Source organism: Hemiscyllium ocellatum, chromosome 2 (assembly GCF_020745735.1).
Source record: "Hemiscyllium ocellatum isolate sHemOce1 chromosome 2, sHemOce1.pat.X.cur, whole genome shotgun sequence".
NCBI lineage: Eukaryota > Metazoa > Chordata > Chondrichthyes > Orectolobiformes > Hemiscylliidae > Hemiscyllium > Hemiscyllium ocellatum.
Genome location: NC_083402.1, coordinates 83,124,727 through 83,150,669, shown reverse-complemented (window position 1 = coordinate 83,150,669; position 25,943 = coordinate 83,124,727). Strand labels below are relative to the sequence as shown.

The 25,943-nt window shown below is 40.9% G+C and overlaps 1 protein-coding gene across 2 annotated transcripts in view; it reads left to right on the top strand.

Moving 5' to 3' along the window:
* Positions 1-25,943, top strand: part of LOC132823891 (guanine nucleotide-binding protein subunit alpha-14) — a 156,757-nt gene that overhangs the window by 51,502 nt on the left and 79,312 nt on the right. For both annotated transcript variants that reach the window (XM_060838003.1, XM_060837994.1), the window contains exon 2: positions 11,776-11,960. In XM_060838003.1, coding sequence (XP_060693986.1) covers positions 11,814-11,960 — 147 coding nt within the window. In that variant the 5' untranslated portion in view covers positions 11,776-11,813. The remainder of the gene's footprint in view (positions 1-11,775; positions 11,961-25,943) is intronic.

The window sequence follows — 25,943 nt, the reverse complement described above, 5'->3', positions numbered from 1 at the left end:
TGGGCGATAGCATGATGGTGAAGCAAAGGGAGGGGCTGGAGAGTTTGAACTCCTTTTGAATTATTCCTGAGAAAAAGAATTTGGCTGTTGACACAATAGCATCAGGTTCGAAAGTTCCCAGCCTGACCTTCCATTATCAGCCATTATAATTTCAGAGAATCGGAATTAAGTTGTATGTATCGCTCAGTCCTCTTCCCCCCCCCCCCCCCCCCTCGTGAACTAAAAAGGTAGCCCTTTATGATGTCTACAGAAAACCAACCAAGAAATAATATGTAGTTGGTTCTACTATAACAAGATAGTTCCATTCTCATCCAATCCATGTTATCAGAAAATCACGTGATAGCAACACCATTTAAACTAATGTGGCTAGAATCATGTTACAACAAATACTGCTTTAAAAGGTCATGCTTTAGAAAGAGTGTCCCCAAATCATCAATCATGTTATAGTGAATTCAAATTTATGAAGTGCGAATTTATAGCGGAACAACCTCTATGCCTATGGAACAGCACGTTGTGAAAACAGTTTAAGTTATCTGACCAATTTAGTAATTTTCTTTTAATTATCCCTTAACTGTAATTGTCTTTTCTGTGAAAACAAAGGTTGTTGGGTTTACATCATAGAGATCAATTAGGTTGCTTTTAATTTTGCTCTGCCAAAGTTACTGTACCATTAATAAATTAAGGCATTTGTTTAAGTTACAAACCCAGTGTTTAGAATTGGTTAATTGCAAAGTCTGAGATTGGTTACTCAAAAACTCAGCTTTGGAACCATTGGGGTCAATTTTGTGTCTTGTGAAGATTTTAATTTTACATTGCAAATAGGAAGCCTGATTTGGTTCAGCTGCCTCTGTTTAAAACAAAACACGGTTGCTCATTTGGGTTTATGGCAGGTGTTGTTAAAACCATTTCAGAGGGAAAATCGTATTTGACTTCATCTTGCCAGTCTGTGTTACAGATATATCTGCGCATGTCAGTTTTGGGAGGAATGACTTTGTGGAGACCAAGACCCATGTCTACATTAAGGGTATTCTCCCTTGTGCTGTGTGGTACCACCATGATGCAAAATGGATTAGATTTAAAACAAATTAATCAGCTCCCACTTAGACACTCTTGAGGCCACTGCCTTCAGATTAATATTCAACTGCAACGTGTAATACCATGGCCAGGTATATCCCCCACCACCACCTGCATCAAATAGGGAGACAGGTGGGTGGGGCTTAACCAGTGGCAATTAAGATGCTGCTAGGACATACTAGCAGCAGCAATCTCATATGATAAAAGTGAGATGGAAACTTCGTAACTCTCCAACACAGGGCTACTTTCCGATTTGAGAGGTACTGGAAAAACACAGCAGGTCAGGCAGCATCCGAAGAGCAGGAAAATCGATGTTTTGGGCAAAACCCTTCATCAGGAATGAAGGCAGGGAGCCTCTGGGGTGGAGAGATGAATGGGAGGGGGGTGGGGCTGGGGAGAAGATCGCCAAGAGTACAATAGGTGGATGGAGGTGGGGATAGGTCAGAGAGGAGGGTGGAGTGGATAGGTGGGAAGGAAGATTGGCAGGTAGGACAGGCAAGTGTTCTGAGGCAGAAGATGAACACTTCAATCGCAGGGCATCAAGGTGGACTTCACCAGTTTCCTCATTTCTTTTCTCTCTCTCTTCCCACCCCCCCCCCCGCCCCAACCATCTTACCCCAGTTCCAACCTGCCAGCTCAGCATCATCCTCCTGACCTGTCCTACCTACTGATCTACCCCTTGCCACCTGTCTGCTCCACTCTCCTCTTCGGCCTATCACCTTCATCCCCACCCCCATCCACCTATTGTACTCTTGGCTACCTTCTCCCCAAATCTCTTCTCCCCACCCCCAATTTATTTCTTCACCTCAGAGGCTCCCTGCCTTCATTCTTAATGAATGGCTATTGCCTGAAACATCAATTTTCCTGCTCCTCGGATGCTGCCTGACCTGCTGTGCACCGTTTTTCAGCACCATTCTAATCTATACTCTTGATTTCCAGCATCTGCTGTCCTCACTTTTGTCGACTTCCTGATTTGCCCTATTCCAGTTTGTACATGGCTTTGGTAATAATTAAATGATTATCACCTTTTGAGATTTACTTTTTAATGTGGTACCTATTTCATACTCGCTGTTTAGAAACTACCCGATGTTGGTTCCTATATGGACCATAAAGACCAAATCTACCCCTTTCCCCAGCTGAGAAAGAAAGTGTCCTGAGCCTCAGCACTAAGCAGGCAGCACAATCTTCTGGACTCTTACCTCTTGCTGTAGTGAACAGTCTCAGCCGCCTCACTGTACTGTTGAGTGTACATGACGACATTGGTTTATGCTTTCCACACTCGAATGACATTTTGCACAACAGTGCCATGGTTAGTTAGCTCATCCAGCCTGCAGTCCTGCCTCTAATCTGAACAAACTGAAAGGACTGCCAAACTCTTAGACAGTCGCAAAGGCCAAGATTCTGAGTCCCCTGACCCATGTTCCACCTCTAACTAAATCAGGTGATCCGATCATAAGGGGTTGAGACGCCTTTGGGATGAAGGGTCCAGACATTCTTCCACTCCATGGTGAGTTGTAATGTCTGTAGTTCAGCTTCCAGCCTATAAGCTCTGATTCAAAGTTGTTCTGGTTTCTACACACTGCAGCATGATATATCACCCGCCCTGCCATCTGTATTGTATATCATTTATATGATTAAGTAATTACTGAATTCCTGTCTCATCTCACTGCTACTTAGTATACTACCTTAACGCTTAGAATCCATTTAAACTTTACCACTTAAGAATAAGATAAATAAAGAAATCACTTGTTCTACTGCTAGGGTCGTGAAATTAATAGTAAGCTAAGTAATTACAGATTGTTTGAAAAAAATGGAATTTTCTTGTATTTCAGCACTTTGTAAACAGTCCTGAACAGCAGTTACTCATGACTTTTTGCTCTGGCACTTTAAGTTTAGTCCAAACTTACATATTTATCCTGGTCCTTCTGCGCATGTCACATTGATCCATTTATCGCAGTAATAATCAATTTATGGCTTTCCCCTGAAGTCCCAGTTCACTGTTTCTTTCACATGCCTGTCTCGAGGTCCTTGGTTCACTTGTTCCTCTGGCCAGGTAGTTTGTTTGGGAGTTGTTCAGACTCATCAGCCCTGTCAAAATTTATTTAAATTGGAATGGGCAAACTTTAATCTTTTTCTAATGGGGTGAGTGCATTTCTATCACAAGTACAGCAACTTTACACAATTCCATTTATTGCAATGCTGAGTTTGAGAAATTGCACATGAAGTAGCTTGAGTAGGGCAAATCTGACAGCCTTTAATTGCACACCTTGTGAGTAGTTGCTCATGTCATAAGTAGTTGCTTACCAGTTTGCACACGAGTCATTCACTCAGGTTTACCTTTTCCATCTATTTGTTAAATGCAAAATCCAAGCTATTTTGTCCAATGTTTGGGGATGATTTAAAGCATATTGCTCTGTTGCTCAACCTCTGATGATTTTACTTGGGTATTTTGAGAATCTGAAGGTCTGTTCTTCATTCTTGTCATTGCTATATTTACTTGTAACAGTTTTTTCTTGAAAATTGAGAAACCGCAACTCCCCAGCCCAGTAATCCAAATATGTTAAACAGTACATTTGCCAAAATTTTCTTAAACTGCCATGGGGTGGTGGAAAAGATAAGTTTCAGTGATAACTGATATCAGATTTCCCATTATAATGTAAACTGAGATCAAGAATTTGGTGTTACTACAAATGATTTGCTACTGACATGCCATTGTTACATCTTTGGTTATGTCCTTGTTCCCAAGACTAATGAATGCATTTGTAATTGCTATAAAATGAGCCAAGTTATTTAAGCCAAGTGAAATAGGACAAAATTATCTCTTTTAAAAGTCCAATATTTGTTGCTCATCCCTAATTGTCCTTGAGCTGAATGACTTGCTTGGCCATTTCAGATGGCAGTTGAGTCAACCACATTACTGTTCTACTGGAGTCAGATGAGGTAAGCAGGGCAGATTTCCACCCCTCAAGGGCCTCAGTGAACCAAATGTGTATTTATCACAATGAGATAGAGAACCTTAAGCTTTAACTTTTTATCATTATTACTGTCTGATTCTAATTCCTGCATCTTTCTGTCACATTTCAATTATTGTTTGCCTCTTCAATACCCTGCATCCCTATCTGTTTTTTTACACTTGCCTTCAATTAAAACCCTTACCCTACTCCACATATTTTACAAAAGATGACTAAGGTTTTTGCCTTTGAGAATTGTGTAAGTGCATATGTATGAATGAGGAGAAAGTGTAATCAATTGGTCCCCATGAACCTGCTTGCCCATTGATTTAAATTAAGGCTGATCTCACTGTTGACATTGACTCCATTTTCCTGTCTACCCTCTGTACCTTTTGATTATTTACTCAAACAAACGGCTCATTCAACGATCGTGCCTCACTGCTCTCTGGGGAAGATGAATTCCACAGAAAAACAGTCCTCACGTATAAAGTCTCATCCTCTTAGGCATTAAATAGGGGATGCCTTATTTTAAAATGGTGTCCCTAATTCTAATCTCTCCCACAAGCAGCATCCTCTCAGCCCCCATTCTCTCAATCTTGCATTTAAATAATTCTCATTCTTTCAAACCCAAATGGATACTAGTCCAACATTTCTTAAGGCAACCACTTCATCCAGTGTGCTTTTTTTGGTAAGATCGGTGGGTCATTTTAACAGAATGTGGCAATAATAAACTGGTAAAGGTTTACATCAGTAGTGGTATTGTGATCTGAATGTGTTCTGATTCAGTTTCGTGAGTGCTGATTAGACTTGTCAGCTTTAGAATTTGAGAATTGTGTTGGTTGCTGCTGATGGAGGTGATCTCAGCAAGTACACTTAACTGAAATAAATGCATGATGGTGCAAGTGAAGTGTTCTAAGTGTAATGAGAGCAAATGGCTTAGTCTCAAAAATGAAGCATTGATTTCCAAACAATGGTGTGTTTTGTCTTTGCCAGTAGAATACATGCAAGTATAAATTCAGATCTTAGATGAAGGTATTAATTTATTATAATGCCACCTTAATAATGTGACTCAAAACTTGATTAATTTTTTAAAAAGCCATGACACTAATTTTTTTTTCACTTTCTAAGGTGTTTATGTAACCGTAAGGGTAGTCAGGCAGGTGATTTGCTTTCCAGGCTTCTGCTAATATTTATCTAAAGCTTGTTGCTGGAAGGTGCATGAACAGTGCAGGGAACTCATCAGAAATTGTCACCCAGTGTTTGGACTTGGTTTGTTGTTTTTCCTGCAATTGAGATGGAATAGATGAGTCCTAAATGGATGCAAGTCGATATGCTTCATTACCTTAACCTTGCTTAAAATAATATATTGTGAAGTTTCTGGTTTGAATTTTAGAAGATGCTTTACATATATATGGTCTGATATTCAGTGACAATCATGTAAAAACAATCCGTTGAAACAACAGCTTGCATTTTACTGCACTTTAAACATCAAAACATTCCCCATGTCCTTCATAGATGAATAATTAGACAAAAATGGGAAGGAAGATTGATTCTTATTTTGTACAGAACAAAACTTTAGATGTTTCAAGAACTTTGCGTTTGAAATTAATTTTACAAGTGTTGTCATTGTCGTATGAGGACTTGAAAAGCTGAAAGAAAGTTGCAGGAATGAGTGGTTGGTATAGTTGTTTCTTTCATTTAGTGAATGAGTGTCACTGTTTGGACTAGCATTTATTACCTATTCCTAATTGTCCTTAATGGTGGTGAGCTGCCTTTTTGAATCACTGCAGTCTGTTTGGCAGTACATCTACAATGCTTTATTTAAACAATTAAACCAGGGCAACTGGACTCAACATGAACTCTTTTTCTGTCCACAGATGCTGCCAGACCTGCTGAGTTTCTCCAGTTTGTTTGTTACACATCTACGATGTTATTAGGGAGGGAGTTCTAGGACTTTGCTCTAACAGCAGGGAAGGAGTGATGCTATAATTCCAAGTCAGGATGGTGAGTGACTTGGGGGGAACGTGCAGGTGGTGGTATTCCCAAGCATCTGCTGCCCTTGTCCTCCTAGGTAGAAGTGGTTGTGGGTTCGGAAGGTCATTTTAACAGCCATTGGTGAGTTACTGCAGTGCATTGTTGGATGGTATATGCTGTTTCTACTGAGTGTCAATGTTGGAAGGAATCAATGTTCATAGAGGGCGAAGAGATTATAGAGAAAGGGAAGTGCAAGGTTATGGAAAGACTTAAAAGCCAGGACGAAAATAGGACAATAAGCGACCAGGGTAAAGTAACAAGTAGAGTTGTATTGAATAGATTTTAATGCAGGGTAGGATACGTGTGGCAGAATTTTGAATGAGCTGAAGTTTATGTAGGTTGAAGTTAGCAGGCATGGATGAATTAAATGAGTAAAGACGAGAGTAACTTGTGAAAGGACTTGTATGTTCGGTCTGCGTAGAATAGCATGTTAAGATTGTTAACTGTTTTGTTTAACCTGAAATAGTTGCAGAGGAATAGTTTTGAATCTGTTCAGTGTAGTGAGGCCAGACAGTGGTTTCTGTTTTGCTGGAGGAAATTTTGGTTCATCTTGGACTGGGAAATGGTTAGGCAGTCTTAATGTTATGATAGCTCCTGTGCCATTTCAGCAGAAAGTCCAAGTATCAGCCCACCGTGAGCTTCTGAAATAGTATGAGGACCAAATAGTTCATTTACGGATTTCTGATAAATATCTGACCTATTGAACCAATCTGAAGCCCACCTAACATTATTACATTTTTATCTATATGTCTATCCAATGACCATTTAAATGCCCTTAAAGTTGATGAGTCTACTACTGTTGCAGGCAGTGTTCCATGCCTCTACTACTGAATAAATAAACTACCTCTGACCTATAGCTATCACTCCTCAATTTAAAGCAATGTCCCCTCATGCTAGCCATCACCATCCGAAGAAAAAGGATCTTGCTGTCCATCCTATCTAACCCTCTGATTATCTTCTGTCTCAATTAGGTCACCTCTCAACCTCCTTCTCAAACGAAAACAGCCTCAAGTCCCTCAGCCTTTCCTCATAAGACCTTCCCTCCACACCAGGCAACATCCTAGTAAATCTCCTCTGAACCCTTTCTAAAGCTTGCACATCCTTCCTATAATGCAGTGACCAGAACTGTACACAATACTCCAAGTGCAGTTGCACCAGAGTTTTGTGCAGCTGCAGCATGACCTCATGGCTCCGAAACTCAATCCCCCTAGCAATGCAAGCCATCACAACCGTGTGTGTTCTTCACCCTGTCAATCTGTGTGGCAACTTTCAGGGATCTATGTATATGGACACCGAGATCTCTGTTCATCTACACTACCAAGAATCTCACCATTATCCCAGTACTCTTTGGTCCTGTTACTCCTTTCAAAGTGAACCACCTCACACTTTTCCACATTAAACTCAATTTGCTACCCCTCAGTCCAGCTCTGCAGCTTATCTATATCCTCCTGTAACCTGCAACATCCTTCAGCATTATCCACAATTCCACCAACCTTCGTGTCATCACAGATTTAATAACCCTTCCTTCCATGCCCTCATCCAGTTCATTTACATAAATGGTGAACGGCAGTGGCCCCAAAACCGATCCTTGTGGTGCACCACTAGTAACTGAATTCCAGGATGAACATTTCTGATCCAAACTGCTAAATCTCACGCTCGCTCTCTGTCCTCGCGCTCGCGCTCTGTCCTCGTGCTCGCTCTCTGTCTCTCTCTCACTGGGCAGAGGTGGGGACCGCCAAAATAGTTGGGGTTGGTGGCGACAGTGGACAGAGGGCTGGATCTTACGTGCTGTGTGCTTTTGCCTAGTCTACTGAACAGGGCCCCCAGAGGAAATCAATTAATCAAATGATTAATTATCCAAACAAAATAGTGCCTGCCCATCTCGTTCAGATAATTGAGGTTCCACTGTATACCTATAGAAAGCTTTAAGGTTTTCCTTCATCCTATCTGCCAACAACTTCTCTTGTTCCCCTCCTGGCTGCTCTTAGCTCTCTTTCGGTTTTCTCTGGCTAACCTCGAACACTCAAGTGCCCAAAGTGAGCCATCACATCTCATTCTAACATGAACTGCCACCTTCCTCGTGACAAGAGATTCAATCCTTTTAGCAAACCACAGTTCCCTTGCTCAAGTACCTTCCTGCCTGCCTGACAGGTAGTTACTTATCAAGGACACAGCAAGTAGCTGTTCCTTGAATTAGGTTCCACATTTCAGTTGTGCTCATCCCTTGCAGTTTCCTCCCTCGTCTTATGCATCCTAAGTCTTGCTTAATTGTATTATAATTGCCTTTCCCCCAGCTATAACTCTTGCCCTGTGGTATATACCTATTCCTTTCTATCACTAAAGTAAACACAGCTGAATTGTAGTCTCTATTACAAATGCACACCTACCTCCAAATCTAATACCCAGCCGGGTTAATTACCCAGTACCAAATCCAATGCAGCCTTGTCCGTTGTTGGCCTGTTGTGTATATACCGTCAGGAAATCCTCCTGTGCACACGAGACAAAAATTGATCCATCTAAGTACTCAAACTATAGTATTTTAATCAATATTTGGAAAGTTAAAGACCCCATAGCTACCCTGTTACTTTTGCTCCTACCCAGAATTATCTTTGCTATCCTTTCCTCTACATCTCTGGAGCTATTTGGAGACCCATAGATAACTCCCAACAGGGTGACACCTCCTTTTCCTGTTTCTAACCTTAGCCCATACTACCTCAGTCGACAAGTCCTCAAACATCTTTTCTGCCACTGTAACACTGTCCTTGACTAACAAATTCTCCACCATCGCCACCATCTCTATTCTTGCTGAAACACCTAAATCCTGGAACCTGCAACAGCCATTCCTTTCCTGCTCTATCCATGTCTCCGAAATGGCCACAACAACAAAGTCCCGGGTACCAATCCATGCTGCAAGTTTACCCACCTTATTCCAGATGCTCCTGGCATTGAAGTGAACACACTTCAAACCATCTCATGCTTGCTGGTGCCCTCTTGTGACCTTGATACCTTATTTCTAACTTCACTACTCTCAACCTCCTGGACACTGAAACTACAATTTTGGTTCCATCCCCTGATGAATTAATTTAAATGCTCTGAAAGAGCATGAGCAAATTTCCCGCCCCAGGATATTTGTACCCGTCTGGATCAGGTGTAGATCATCATGTTTGTAGGGGTCCCACTTGCCCCAGAAAGAGCCCCAATTATTCACATATCTGGCCCCCCCCCCCCCCCCCCCCCCCCCCCCCCCGCCCTGATCCCTGCAGCTGTGAATTCAACTCCTCTCTCTCCCTATTCTTCACCCTGCTGGCACGGGCAACATACCAGAGATGACAACTTTGTTCTAGCTCTAAGCTTCCACCCTAACTGCCTGAATTTCTGCCTCAAATCACCATCCCTTTTCTTACCAATGTCGTTGGTGCCTATATGGACCATGACTCGGGGCTGGTCCCCCTCCCCCTCAACGATCCCGAATACATGATCCGAGACATCATGAACCCTGGCTCCTGGGAGGCCACACACCAACTGTGAGTCTCTCTCGTTCCCACAGAACATCCTATCTGTCCCCCTAACTATGGAGTCCTCAATAACTGATGCTCTGCTCATCTCCTCCCTTCCCTTCTGAGCAACAGTGACAGACTCTATGCCAGAGACCTGCACCCATGGCTTACCCCTGGTAAGTCATTCCCTCCAACAGAATCCAAAGTGGTATACTCGTTATTGAGAGGAAGGTTTTCTCTTTTTGTCCCCTGACTGTAACTCAGCTGCCTTTCTCTTGTATGTGAGATGTGACTACCTCCCTGTAACTCCCCTGTATAACCCCCTCTGCCTCCTGAATGGTCTGAAGTTCCTCCAGCTCCAGTTTCCTAGTGCAGTTTTCGAGGAGCTGGACTTGGGTACACTTCCTGCAAATAGAGTCAGCAGGGACATGAGTGGTGACCCTTACCCTCCCACATTGTGCAGGAGGAGCATTCAACTACGTTAAACTCCATTCCCACTATTCTAAATTCCCACAGACACTGTTGAAAAATAAAGAATAAAAAAGACTGGTTACCTTACCAATCTGGCGCACAGACCTGATTTTGGTTAGAGGAGGAGGAGGAGGAGGAGGTTGGGTGGGAGACACTATCTAAGTAGTAGTTCGGTTAACGCAATCACCCAAATATTTTGCTTCACTTACTCAGCAGTCCGTGTCTGCTCCTGCCTATTCATGAGGTAAGTTTTTTAAGTTAGTGACTCTCCTTCCTGGCAGCTCCCTGGTCAATGCTCCCACTTTTCCTGCTGCTGAAACAAAAATGGAGGGTTCCAATACTCAAGTTATGTTTTAAAATCCATGTCAGTTGCAGGTCCCACATTCAATTCAGTGTGAGTAATACAGCCATTCAATGAACCACACAGTAAAATTGAAGAAAACCTGCATGAACTAAGACACAGAAGCTCATTGATATTACAGTAAAATCTCTCCTGATGCATGCACAATATGTCTGCATCAGTGCAGTGCAGTACAGACCATATTTAAAATGGTTGTCTGCATGTTGTGTGGTATTTTCTATTCCCATATCAATACTGCTACTGAGCTCCGTTTCAAGAATATCAGTTTATCTTGTGCTCATGTCTTACACATGCTCCTATAAATGAGTTAAGTGGATGACTTGTGTGACAATCATGAGGACATTCATAAAGGGAACCCAGGTTTCAATATTGCGTTGATCTAATTAGATGCGAAAATAGAGGAATATGTAATGATGGGATGTTTGGATGTTATGTTATGAATGAATTTGAAAACACATTAAGATAATTTTAAGGATTGTTCCATCTTTAACACTGAGAAAGTGAGGACTGCAGATGCTGGAGATCAGAGTCGAAAAGTTTGGCGCTGGAAGAACACTGTAGGTCAGGCAGCGTTCGATCAGGAATGTGAGGCTTATGCTCGAAATATCGATTCTCCTACTCCTTGGATGTTGCTAACTAGCTGTACTTTTCCAGCACCAGACTTTTTGACTGATTAAAATTAACACACTGACTTACTATCAGCAAGTTTATGCTCTTGGAGCATAGTATATGTTTTAGTGCCATTGTTTCTTGCTTGCATGTCTGTCGCTCTTGTCCACTGTTCAATTTGACTGTATATCACGTTTTGAATAATAACTTGCCATTCAGCTCATGTATATTGTATCATCTTTGTACTCTTTCTTGTTAATTATGTTATGCACCTTCTAAATTGATGTGATAAGTATGGTTTCCTGGTGGCAGGCTGCAGGTAGATTATCAGTAAACACCATCAGGAGCATGTTGACTGATTTCCCCATTGTAATGCATTTGCACTTGCAACCTTTTTCAATGGAACAGCATATCGGACAGTAATCTCAATTTGTGGTTGATGCTTATGGTCTCTGAGGTTAACAATATCAGCCTAATAACTTTGTTCAAGATGATTATTGCTGTTCTGTACTAAATGCTTATGGTTGTTTCTGAAAGATTGTTCATTAAACAGCATGAATGTTTCAAGTTCTGAAGAATTGGTTAACAGCATGGAAGGCATTCTGCTGGAGAACAAAAATATTTCTTAATCTACATTTTTTTGGCAAGTGATAAGAGCTATGTAACAACCTCCTAAGTGAGAGTGCAGTTGTTGGAGAGAAATATGTTTTGTGCAATGGATTTGGTAACACCCAGAGGGGTAGGTTTAATATTATACTAATTCTTTGTTTGATTTTAGGGACTGGTGAAAGTGGCAAAAGTACATTCATCAAGCAAATGAGAATCATCCATGGCGATGGCTATTCCGATGAAGACAGAAAGAACTTCACAAAGCTCGTATTTCAGAACATTTTCACTGCAATGCAAGCAATGATAAGAGCTATGGACACTCTCCGCGTACAATACAAGAATGAACAAAACATGGTATGTTTTTGTGATGTGTGCAAAGTGTATCTTTGAAATAAAAGACAGTTTGTAGGATTTGTTTTTTCAAGGATTTTGAGTCAGATGATCAGTTACAGTAAAATTACTATGTTCACGAATGCACTCATTCAACAATACTTGCCGTGCATCAAAAACCTGCCTGGCATAAAAGTGCACATTCACATGTACTGTACATATGCAACTTGGCATGTTTGCCATGTGCTTAGAAATTAATGATTGCGACTGTCTCTAGGAACCCTTCCCCTTTGCCAGGACTTTATTGCAACAATTTTGATATGTTTGAATTGTGAGATCAAGCCACTAAATTTTTAAAATCAGTAATCCATGATTTAACTGTGGAGTATAATTCTCAAACTGTCTCATTTGCTTGTAAGTATTTTGCTTACACACCTTTGGCACCACTACAGCATCATCCCTAAATTCATCCAACAGTGCTGTGCTGCTGTTGAAAAACAGGAGTCCAATTAAAAGTGTGGCCTAAAAACAGAATATCAATTATTTTCTAGGCTAAATTATTGACAGGCTAAATGCAATTCAAAGTCAAGAAAACTGTTTATCTGATCAAAAAGTGATACGTGTCTGCAATGCTCAGTCTAAACAAATGTCTGAGACCAACAGCGTTTGTGACATTATTCTTTTAGATTGATTCTTTATTGTACAAATGCAGGAATGTATAACATGAAGAAATGTAAAAGAATTTCTCAGCACGCTCAATTCTTTGGTCATGTCACCTGGACCACAGGCACCAGTTTAACAGAATGATGGATAACACTGCTTTTATGTTTATAGTAATCTTTCACACAGTGCAGCCATAGGTAAAAGATGCAATAATAGCAATCTCTCACACTTGTATTGAGTAAGACCAATAATACTGACACTGGATAAGCCAAGCAAATTTCTGATAGTTGCTAGCAACTCCAAAATGAACTTGGCAGGTTTCCCAATGTGGCCACCAGGAGGATTCTTTTGCTTTTTAAAAGATCTTCTTGGCTAACAGTTCTGTATGACTGGTTTAGTTCAGTCACTGCATGAGGTTGCACTTATTGATTTGCCTTTTATTCTTGGACACATTCGCAACGTCAGTTTGTAGTTTTTCTGTCATTCTCCCAACTCTGCAAAATTAAATGCGTCCTTGTTTTATCTGTCTCAGTTTAACCATGATCTCATTTCAGTAGTAAAACAAGCTTGAGCGGATAAATGGCCTACTTCTGTTCTTGAGTTCCATGTGGATTTAAGTAATTTTTTAATACTTATTCCTTCCACTGCTAACATGAGGCAACAATGCATCCCACTGGACTTATGTACAACCTGAGCACATTCTGCCCAATCCTATTCCCATCAATTTTGATTGTTTGTTAGCCATTTAAGCTCTACATTCTGAAATTTCATTTCTAGACATGTCTGCCTTTCCAATATTCGCTTCTTTTCAAATGAAGCCTGTTTGAAATGGTTATGGTGGGAATTGTCCATGTGTTAGTGTATTCATCAGCTGCTTGGCCTCATTTTGGAAATGTGTAGCTCTCGAAGAAAATGAACTGATTACACACCAGTAAATATGTACAGTTATAGTTTTCTTAATGTTATCAATTTTTTTCACATTTAATAGACATTGTCTTCTGATCAAAATTTTAGTTCTATTGGAGGTAGGATTTTGACAAATCCTGTGTGTTCAAGTCTGTATCGAAGGACATACATTTTTTGCTTTATTAATGAGTAATTGGTGACATTAACTAACAAATGTTAAAGGTTTGCTGTATGTTTGCAGTCAATATTGTAAGCTTAATCCACAGTTATATATTGCAGATTATTCATGGGCATTGTCTTCAAATTGTTTACATTTTTTTTATTTTGCTTCCCCCAACGTCATACAAATTGTCATTGCTCTCATTTTTATTTATGATTTTGTTGCACACAAATTAATGGTTCTCGTTAACTCCATAGCAGTGAAAAGATTTGAAAAACAACAAATTTGAGATTCTCTCAGGATGTTCAGGCAATTTCAATATCCTATTAAAATTGGGAAAACCATAATTTCCGTTATGCTTTTGTCATTTACTATATATTTAGGATGTAAGAATTACTGGCATAGACAGCATTTATTGTGCATCCCTAATTACCTTTTTGAGAGAGTTCTGGTGGAGAGTAGCCTCTAACAGCGATAGTCTTTCTGGGGTAGATCCACCTACACTGTTGTGAGGGTGTTTCAGGATTTTGACCCAGCAACAGTGAAAAATTAATTAGTCCCAAGTCAGGCTTGGAAAAAAACTTGCAGATATTAGTGGTGTCTTGATCTACTGCCCTTGACGTTTCAGTGGTAGTGGGTTTGGGAGCTCTTATGAAGGAGCCCTGATGAGTTCTAGCAGTGCATTTTGTGGGTGGTATACCATTACATGAATGATGTGTGGGCGGCCTAGTTCCAGATGATCAGTTTTTTGTGTTTTTGATACATTATCTTCAAGTTATGTGGAGAGTATTTCATCACATTCTAGTCACGTGCCTTGTAAATGATAGGTAATCTCTGGGAAGTTGGGAGGTAAATTAACTGCCTCAGAATTCCCATCCTCTCCCTTGTTTTTAGAGTTGCAGTATTTATATAGCCAGTCCAGCTACGTTTCTGTCAATGGTTACCCCTAGAATATTTATGGTTCCTAATGTTTACATTATAAATTCAGAGCCAACTCTCTGAACCAATGCTCCTGGTTTGAGTGCCACCTTGAGGCAGGTGAGGTTTTAACTTTGAATTTCTATCACTTTTATGCATTGTTGGGCTTCAGTAATTATTTACTGAAGAGGGATATTGTCCTCAAGTGGTCTGAAAGTCGGGGGTGGGGGGCAGGGAAAGGTGCTCTTACCATCATCTTTAAAGAAATTTAAATAAGAAATATAAGTCATACCGGTGATGCCATGCAATTTTTTTTAAAAAAAATAAGGTTTCTTTGACATTTCTTTTGTGACATCTACTTGCCTCTCAGACTCTGGTCCCTGAAAAGTCTCCTTGTTTGAAAATGAGTGCTTATGTGAGGTGTATGCTCTATTTCACTTGGTAAAAATAAATTTTACTCTTGCTTCTGGCCTCCTTTCTGAATTTTTAATAAATTTTTGCCCTCTTCCCAAACTATTGTCCTTCTAGCCGTGCTCTGCAATGTACTTTCTTGCCAGCCCTTCTGTACTGTGAAGGTTCTGCCTTGCTAGCGATCGTGCTCAGGATTTCAGAGCTTGAGGCTGGAGACACTGGAGAGTCATAAGAGATGAGAGAGTTTAGCATTCTAGGAGATGGTCATCCAACAGGCAATGAGAGTTAGTGGATTGTAGATGAACATCTAAAAGACTAAGAAGCAAAACATGTAGGAGTCTGCAAATGTGTGTGTCACTCAGGCCTGTGCTTGACTTTTGGAGACTGATGTGACTGGTGATACCTCAAAGTAGTGCTGACCATGGTACCATTTGGAAAGGACTACACTGAAAGGAACAGCAAAGAGTAGAAATGTACTTGTCAGGAGGATGGTTGGCTATTTTCATAACTGCTTCTGTGAGTCCCACATTGTGTTGTGGCTCCCTCCTACTGAGGTAAAGGACATCACTGAGAAGATGCAGAATGCTTTTCAGGTAAAAAGAGTTTTCCAGAAATTATGGTACATGTCAGTAATAATGCAAAGTGCAGTTGAAGACCTGTGTGCAGGTTTTTAGGAATTAGGGGAGAGAAGATAAAAAGTTTTATACCTCCGGTAATCTTTCAATTACTTCCAGTTTCATGCACCAAAGCAAGTAGAAAAAAGAAAACCAGGCGGATCAGTATGACCTGAAACATGATGTTGGAGAGGTTTCAAATTATTAGAAATGAGACCACAACTACTCATTTAATGACCTGGACAAAATAACTGAGGGTATTGTTGTTGTTTGCAGAGACATAAAGATAAGTAGAGGGACAGGTGTTGATGAAGCGGAGAGTCTACAGAAAGACTTGGGCATGCTAGGAAGTTTACAGAAGTGATCCCAGGGATGAAGGGCTTGTCTCAGTTGAGGACTCTGCATTTGAATTCAAAGGAGTTTAGAAGAATGAGGTGGGAATCTGGTGGAAACTTGCAGAATACTAAGGGGCCTGGATAGAGTGGACGTGGAGAAGATGGCTCCACTAGTAGGAGAAACTAGGGCCCAAGGATACCGTCTCAGTGAAAGGCTGACCCTTTAGAACAGATGCGGAATTTCTTCAGCCAGAGGATGGTTAATCTGGAATTTATTGCTGCAGAGGGCTGTAGAGACCAAGTTATTATGTATTGAAACAGAGTTTCTTGATCAGTAAGAAAATCAAGGGTTACTGGGCGAAGGCAGGCCAATGGGGTTGAGAAATGTGATCAAATGGCAGAGCAAACTCAATGGGCTGAATGGCCTAATTCTGCTCCAGTATCATATCGTATCATTGTATCGTAACCTTGTACTGCTCAATAGAGTGCTAAGCTATATTACATTAGCTAAATAACTGTCCATTGCTATAGTGACTTTGAATTGTTCTTCGTGTCAGTTGTCATAGCTGTCTGCCTGTGCAGGTTAGCCATGGTACGTTTTGTCACTTGTTGTTGCCTTTATCTTAACCTTAGTGGCAAATGTGGAAAATGCTGCTTGTAAGCTGCTCGTGGTGGGAGCTCTGAAGAAATCTTTTCAAGTTTAAAGACTTCACCTTTTAGTTTACATACACTCAACTTCATGAACTTTCCAACTACATTCACTGGTATTCACCCACACGCAGCATTTTGTTTTAATGAAAGGTCACAACATTAGCTGTTTCTCTCATTAGCTGCACAGTACCGTGAAACATGCTAGTCTTTATTCCAGCATATTGCTGCTGCTCTTTCACATTTCCTGCGTCTGTAGTATGTTGAATTTGTAACACTTGATGTTTGGAATATCTTCTGAGTGAACTGTGACCTGGTTTTGTGAACTTTTAACTGAGAATGCATACATAAGAGAAGAAATAGAAGCAGGAGTACGGTATTTGTGGTCCTTCAAGTTCTGTCTTCCATGCAATGAGATAACTGAATTGTCCACTTCAATACCACTTCCCTGAACTATTCCCATTTGCCTTAATGTACTTTATATATAGAAAACTATTGGCTTTGCTGTTAAATTCTCAATGACCGAATCTCCTCCGCTCTCTGGGTCAGAGAATTCCCAAGGTTGACTGCCCAGTGAAGAAAGTCCTCATGTCAGGCCTGTAGTTTATTCTAAGGACATATCCCCATTACAAGACCTCCTGGTCAGGGCAACATCCACCCATAAATGTTGATCTTTGTAAGGATTTTTTGTTTAAGAGGGATCGTATCTTGCTATTAAACTCAAGAATGTAGTCCCAGTCTATTTAATCATAGGACAAACCCTCCATTCTAGGAATTTGCTTGGTTAACTTCTAATGCTCTGCTTCTATGCCAACAATATCTTGCCTTGGATAAAGAGGCCAGAACTATCTACAGTACTCCAGGTGTGGTCTCTGAGGTCCCATGTAATTGGTGTGAAATTTTACTTTGTTTAATTCAGTTCTAAATTCAAATTCACTTGTATTAAAATACCATCTGCTTTGCTTGCTTACCTATGTGTTAACTTTCAGTGACTATGAACAGGTCCTTGTGAAGGTTCAGTCTTTTACCATTTTTTAAAAAAAAATTGCATTTCTGTTTTTGTAGGTAAGTGGATAACTTCTCATTTTTCCATATGCTATTCCATAATGCTGCATTATTGCCTACTCACTTTGCCTCTCTAAGTCCCCTTGAAGTACCTTTGCGTGCACTCCACAACACATACTGACTCTCTGCCAGTTTTGTGACATCTGTATGAGAGATGTTTTAAGGGTCAACATTTTGTGCTTCATTAATGATGTTATGAGTTTAACTTGGAAATGGATTTTTTTTCTGAGTAAACATCAGTTCCAAGAAGACACAAAGAATAAGAACAGGAGTAGGCCATTTGGCTTCCCGAGACCCCTCCTCCTCCTCCATTCAGTAGGATCGTGACTGATCCAACTCTCCGCATACCCACTTTCCTGCCCTTTCCCCGTGATCCTTGTTCCTCATACTGATCAAGAACTAACTTTCCCAGCCTTAAGCATACCCAAGAAATGTACTCCCACACCTCTTTTTGGCAAGGAGTTCCAAAGACACTCAACCCTACCCCATGCAACGTCTTTCCACCAACACATTAATCAAATGTTATCCTGCCTTGAGTGAGGTAATCTGTGCATGAAGTGTGTAAATTGATTTGAGATTTTTAGTGGCTTGTTAAAACTTTGTAAAGACACAAGTGCATTTTTAACAGTTTGTTATTCTTCAGTGTTTATCAAGAAAGCTAGTTTCTGTTTTTGAATAAATTCATGTTAATTCTCTATATTAGCAGAATGTTTTATGTCTATCTTTATTGATTTGAAGTTATACAGATCAGAAGCATTTAGTTCCTAAATATGTAGGGAAAGTGCCCTTACCCTTTCGAGAATAAAGGAATCTTGCCTGTACAGGGTATTCATTCTTAAATTAGACAATACAAGTTATCAACAATAGATGGTTTTGTTTTTTGTGACCAGATGTTTCAAACTTCTTCCCTCCCCTTACTCTACATTATTAATGTGCAATAATGGATTAGTTTTCTGCACAAATATTCTGAAAGAAAAACATATACAGATTTTCTCAAATATAATCAATTGAAACCTCAGGATCTTTTCAATTGAATTGAAATGGATCCTCAGATTTGTATTAGTTAATAGCTTTAAAATTTACAGCATCTTTATAAGTGTTCAATTTGGAACTCAGCTATGCATTCACTGTGAGGATATGTATGGATAAGCATGCACGATGCAGTAAAAGTCACAATTTCCTGATTGCTCAACTAGTTTAACCGTTTATTCGCCAAGTCCTTCAGGAAATTTCACAATATCAGTGCATCACTCGCTCTGAGTTAGCTGATCTCAGCAAGGTTTCAATTTGAGTTTGGGCATCTGCTTTCCATAAGACCATAAGACATAGGAGTGGAAGTAAGGCTATTTGGCCCATCGAGTCCACTCCGCCATTCAATCATGGCTGATGGGCATTTCAACTCCACTTACCCGCATTCTCCCCGTAACCCTTAAATTCTTGATGTCACAAGGAATTATCAATCTCTGCCTTGAAGACATTTAGCGTCCCTGCCTCCACTGTACTCTGCGGTAGTGAATTCCAGAGGCCCACCACTCTCTGGCTGAAGAAATATCTCCACATTTCTGTTCTGAATTGACCCCCTCTAATTCTAAGGCTGTATCCACGGCTCCTAGTCTCCTCGCCTAACGGAAACAATTTCCTAGCGTCCACCCTTTCCAAGCCATGTATTATCTTTGTAAGTTTCTATTAAATCTCCCCTTAATCTTCTAAACTCCAATGAATACAATCCCAGGATCCTCAGCCGTTCCTCGTATGTCAGACCTACATTCCAGGGATCATCCGTGTGAATCTCCGCTGGACACGCTCCAGTGCCAGTATGTCCTTCCTGAGGTGTGGGGACCAAAACTGGACACAGTACTCCAAATGGGGCCTAACCAGAGCTTTATAAAGTCTCAATAGCACAACGGTGCTTTTATATTCCAACCCTCTTGAGATAAATGACAACATTGCATTCACTTTCTTAATCACGACTCAACCTGCATGTTTACCTTTACAGAATCCTCGACTAGCCCTCCCAGATCCCTTTGTACTTTGGCTTTACGAATTTTCTCACCGTTTAGAAAGTAGTCTATGCTTTTATTCTTTTTTCCAAAGTGCAAGACCTCGCATTTGCTCACGTTGAATTCCATCAGCCATTTCCTGGACCACTGTCCCGCCAAAGTCCACACCGACCCGCCGAAGCGCAACCCACCCATACTTCGACATTTACCCATTACCTAACACTAGGGGCAATTTAGCATGGCCAATTCACCTGACCCACACATCTTTGGACTGTGGGGGGAAACTGGAGCACCTGGAGGAAACCCACGCAGACACGGGGAGAACGTGCAAACTCCACACAGTCAGTCGCCTGAGGCGGGCATTGAACCTGGGTCTCTGACGCTGTGAGGCAGCGGTGCTTGCCACTGTGCAGCCCACAGGAACTTCTGTTCCTGTGTTCCTATTTGAGTGCTGGTATACATGGAAGGATGTAATTTCACTTGATTAAGATTCTGTTCTTGTGGAGACGTTAAGAGTGGTCATAGATGTGCACTCAAATTGGTAGCATGTTATTGGTGTTAGCCCTTTAGGTTCTAACCAGGCCTTCGCTTTTCACTCTTTACACATGACATAACTGAAGGATTAGAGAACCCCGTGATTGTTAATATCAGTGAAGTTACTCATCTGTAAGTTTGCAGATGTGAACAGAAGTTGCAAAGGATTTTGACCTATCAAATGAATGGCTGATGGTGTTGTGTATGGAGAAATGAGGTCATTTTTTCAGAGAGATAGGTCACTATATTCAAATTGGTGAGCAGCTAGAGTCTACACCAGAGAAATTTACAACTTCAAATGCAAAAATCATCAAATACTTATATGCAGATACAAAATCATTTTAAAAGACTAACAATGCTGACATTTAACTTGAGGGAGAGAAAACTAATTGGTTATAGAAATCTCTGTTTAGATCCCATTTAGAATACTGTTGGATGTGAGCAATGCAGGATATGGTGGCTATTCGGAGTTTCTTCAGTGATACCTGCGCTAAGATGATATAAATTTTGAGAACAGCATCTGTAGACTGGGCATGTCTTTTTGGCTTTGATTTTTCTGTCAGCAGCAAAACAATGGCACTCTCCACTGACCTCAAAGCTAGATGTTTAAGTTATAATGATCTCTGACATGGATTTCTACTTTCCCAACAATGTTTCCCAACACAACTTGGTGCTGGATCAAGGAAATTTCGAGGCTGCAGCAATAATGTCATTGAGCAGAATCAGCAGCCAACAACTTTGAAGAATTCTTGTAGCCTGCAAGCGAGCCAGTCAATGCACTGAGTTTTGCACTTAATTGAACATGTTACAGCGTGCATTAATTCAGTGAGTGATACATAATAGGATTAGCGTAGTAACTGAAATGTCATAAGTATTACTGAAAATAGAAGTATTACTGAACTTTTCAGCTTGCGCTTATCTGGACAAATGCAAAATGGCAACTTTGAAATGATCACAGCGGAAAGGATATTGACTGGTTGGCTAGTTGATTCTGGCTGAGGGATTGCCATGGGCAAAGCAACAGGTATTACAGGTTCCTCATACTGCCAGGTAATTAAAACAACAAGAACAAGGTTTGAATGTATTACTGTTTTCAGCGAATGGGATTCTGCTTCTGAATGTATGTCACTTCTAGCAAGAGTAACCAAACAACAATACAAGATCGACTTGTGATCCTAAGTTGGTAATTTGTTTAGCTGTTAGCACACTACTGTTCAGGACGTGCTGCTCAGTTATGGAATGACATCAAACAGGCTAAGTTTTGTTTTGGGTTTTACAAGCTGGGCCAAACAGCCAGGGATGCACTAAAAACGGTGTGACTCACAGGCACCTATGTCCTCCTATTTCAAATGTGTATTTGGAACCACTTCAATGTCAACTGATTGAGTTGCTTGTTATAATCAGTAGTTTTACTTGTTTTCAGGCTTGAGGAAACATGACTAGTATAGTCTGTTAAATCAACAGAAAATCAGCAAAGTCATCACATTGTACTGGTTTGTATGGAATGTCTTTAAAAGTGTGTTGTTATCTCATTTCCATTTCAGTTGAAGCAGACACTCAGACATAGTATGACTCTACCTTCATCTTTATTACGAGCCCTGGAGAGAGCGCAATTGCCCATGTGCGCAAAGACATGAGTTCTCAGTCATCCCTCGAACAGCAGATTCTTGACGAATTATACCGTCGCTTAAAGGAAGCAACATCTAAATAAGGCAATGTCTGTATTGATTGGGTGATCATTCCAATTAGCAAGCATCAACAGTAAAGATTTAAGCCATCTGGCCTGACAATAGATGTTCTTCACCTTGTTAAACCACTACTCTCGCTTCCAGCACCTCCGTTATTTACTGCAAGTTCTTATCTCGTCAAAGTCATGCTAGCTAAGCCTTTGTCGAGCAACCCTAAACTTAACTCTTTCCCTACCTGCTGATACCTTACACACTTTCTCAGTTCACCAAGTGAGTCAAAACAGATGGCGATCATGTGTATCAACCCCCTTGACTCGCTGTATCAGCACTAAGGCACAAACAGTATTTAGAGCCGAAAATGTGTTGCTGGAAAAGTGCAACAGGTCAGGCAGCGTCCAAGGAGCAGGAGAGTCGACGTTTCGGGCCTGAGCCCTTCTTCAGGAAGTACAAACAGTATTCAGCCCTGCACTTATGCTGCTTGTCTCTTGCTCTCTTTTTAAGGTATTGCACAACTTTATAGGGGGCGATGTGCTACAGAGCATTTGTGTGCGCACCATTCTTATGGGGGCAAAGCATACCAGGGCAGATGCACAGATTTGTTTCAGCCAAGAAGTAAGAAAAGCTTTGTTGAGTCTATTCATTGAGGAATATGGAGAGCTTGACTTAAACATAAGTAACTGATTTTTTTTTAAACAAATTTAACTAGAGTCATTAATTACATACTGAATGCAGCTATGCTTTGTTTATTGTTTAGGATTTTTTGGTGTCAGAGTGGTCACTGAAATAACGCCACAGAGGCCGGTATCCAATCAACAAGTCACCCTTTTATTTGCACATGTAGAGTCCTTGACCCTCCGGCTCTAAGTGAGCAGGATGTCCAACACTCCTGTTCTTATCTGTTAGCCCTGATAGGGGCTGTTAATCTAGTAGGTCCACCAGGCTGACCTCGTTACAATCACTACGTCCCTCCCCCTCTGAGTCCGAGGACATAGGCCAGATCTTATTTGTGAAGCTCCTCCTGGGGCATTTTAGCATCAGGTCAGGTTCCTCGAGCTCTGCCTCTGACACGGGTGGTGTGTAATGCATAGTTGGTTGTCTCTTGTGCCTGGAGTGTCTTGGAAGAAATTAATTATCCTCTTCAGGCTGCAAAGGCGTCAAGGTACCAACATCTGCCATGTCCATCTCTGATCTGAGGTATTATCAGCGCTTGATGGAGAAAGAGAATTCATGGGTTCTGGAACAGTCAGGCCATCAAGGAGCAGGGGTATGTTTTGCTCCTGCACAGTTAGCGGGTTTCACATGGTCCGTGCGCTTGTCCTTGACTGTCACCCCTACCCGAGCTTTATACATCACTACACCTGACCTCACGTGATCATGCTTCTTACCCACTCTAGGCCGTTCCTATGTTTTCTACACCAAAGCTTTTTGTCTGAAGTAGACAAAGTCTCTTGCATACTGGAGTCTTAAGTCTAGTCCCATGGTCAGAGATTTAACAAGATGCAAAATCTTCTTCCCATTAACAACTCTGCTGGAGCTATCCTTGTAGTTGCATGAAGGATGGTCCTATAATCAAATAGGAACTGGGATAGTTTGATATCAAGTAAAACTGTAGGCTTTTTTTAAGCCTGCCTTCAAAGTTTTGACTGCTCGTTCTGCCAGACTATTGGATGATGGATGGCATGGAGCTATCCTTATATGTTGAATACAATTTGATTTTGGGCAATACCCATTTCCTGCTCGTATACAATGGCCTGTTATCTATGACACTTCTGGGAGTCTTTGTATTGTAAAAGGTGCACGTAGTGTATCTGTCATCCTGTGTTTGACAGATGAGCTCTTTGCATGTCTAGCTGTTTTGAATGGGCATCTACAATTACTAAGAACATTGAGCCCATGAGAAAACCTGCATAGACAACAAGTAACCAGACACTCCTGTATGCTAACATTTTCGTTTTGAAAACCCAAAGATGACCTTGGAGTTCAGCCAGTATCTGGCAGCGACTTTTCCTCACTCTTGACCACCACCACCACCAACAGGTTTCAATTTTGGATGTGATGGCCTGTAGTTGCCCCCATCACCACCTGTTTTTGTCAGATTTGCCAGGACTGGATCTTTCTGCTGTGACTGGGAGTGTGTTGAGAAAATTTAAAATCATTACTGCATCTTCTGGTGGTGTATCTGCCAACAGGTGGAGACTCCATGCATGTGCATTTGCTATTTGGCCTCCTGGACGATGTTCTAACTTGTAATTAAATGCACTTCATATTAGAGCCCACCTCTGAATTTGGCCTGAAACTATGAGTGGCATTGCTTTGTCCTCTAAATAGACTTAGCATGGATTTATGGTCCATAGTTATTACAGATTACATTTGTAAAGGTATTGGTGGATCTTCCTTACTCTAGATTTGGCTGCCAAACCTTCCTTTGCTTTCTGGGCATGTTCAAGCTCTGCATCAGCCAAAGTCCTAGATGCATATTCTATTGCGTGTTCCTCTCCGTTGGGCCACCTATCAGCTAATACTGTCCTGATAGCACATTGCATGTCAGAACCAGATCTTGTTAGTGCCAACACCTTAAAGGATGGTAGCTGTTTCTTCACTTCCCTGAAAGCTGTGCTCTGGCCAAATAACTATTTTCAAGGCTAATCCATTTTTAAGAGTTGATGCAAAGGTGCCAGGATGGAGGGTGGTTATGTATGAACTTTTGTAAGGGTTCATACCAGCCCAAGGAAAGACCTAATCTCCAGTACTGGCATGGGAGCTGGGGCACCTTTTGATCACCCTTGTTTTATCTTCCACAGGTCTCACACAGTCTTGTCAACTCTAGCTCAAGTAGATCACTTGCCATGACTGGATCACATTTTTTTCCTTTGATGTGTATACCCACCTGACAGAAACGTCTAACAACTATGTCCAACTTCTCTCAGAGCTCTTTATTGGTCTTCCCTGTTATTAGCAGATCATTGAGATAAACGGTGACCTGGGGCAGACCTTATAAAACTTCCCCTGAAAAACTACACTGGCTGATGATACCCCAAAATCCAGTCTTTTGTATTGTAACAAATGCTTATGGATATTAATTGTAGCGTACTTCTGGGAATTCTCATCTAACCCCACTTCAAGTCCATATGGTTCATGTCCAGTTTTGTGAACATGAATCCTGTATATGAGGGATGGGTATTTATCCAATTGCGAGAAGCCGCTTACTGTGTAAAATCTCCACAAAAAAAAATAAGCACTACCGCAGTTAGGCGGTAGTGTGGGAAGAAAAAAAAAGGGACAAAAAAAAAAGCAGGAGTGTAAAATAAGCACTACCGCAGTTAGGCGGTAGTGTGGGGGTTAATAAAAAGAAAAAAAAAACTGGACTGTGAGCATTGCCCTAAAAAAAATCATTAAAAAAAAATCTCCACAAATGTGAACCGACTGTTGGGCTCCACAGTCTGTACAACTGGTGCTGCCCTTTTAGCAAACTGGATGATTTGATGGTTCCTTCTCCTTTCAGCTTTCTGATCTCTGTAAGGCAAATGGCATTGCAGAATACTGGAATTGCTACCTCATCAACTTGGAAGGTGGCCTTGACTCCTTTGATCCCGAGACCTTCCTGAAAACCTTCCACCTATTTAGTTAGGATTTCACTCAGTCAACCATTTTCTAATTTTAAAATGTTGAGCTAATCCAGCTGAATCTTTCTCAACCAATGTTGTCCCATCAAGATTGGGCCTGATGCTTTTACTGCAATATCTGAACCAGCTACTTTTCATAAGAGACTACAACAAAAGTTGTATCCTTTAATCTCTGAAGGGCACCCTGATATAGATTTTCAGTCTAGCTGAGGTCTTATGTAAACTTGAATGTTGAAGGCCAGAGTGAATTTTGTTAAAGATTGGTTCACTGATCACTGCAGTGACTGTGCTGGTTTCGACTCTTTCTGAAGCATGTGACCATTTAACCAGACATTTATTTTCATTGCTTTGCAACATCCAAATCAAAACCAATTTGACTGTTCCAAACCGGATATCGGTCGACTTTACAGGGTGCGCACTCTTCTGTATACCAGCCTTTTGA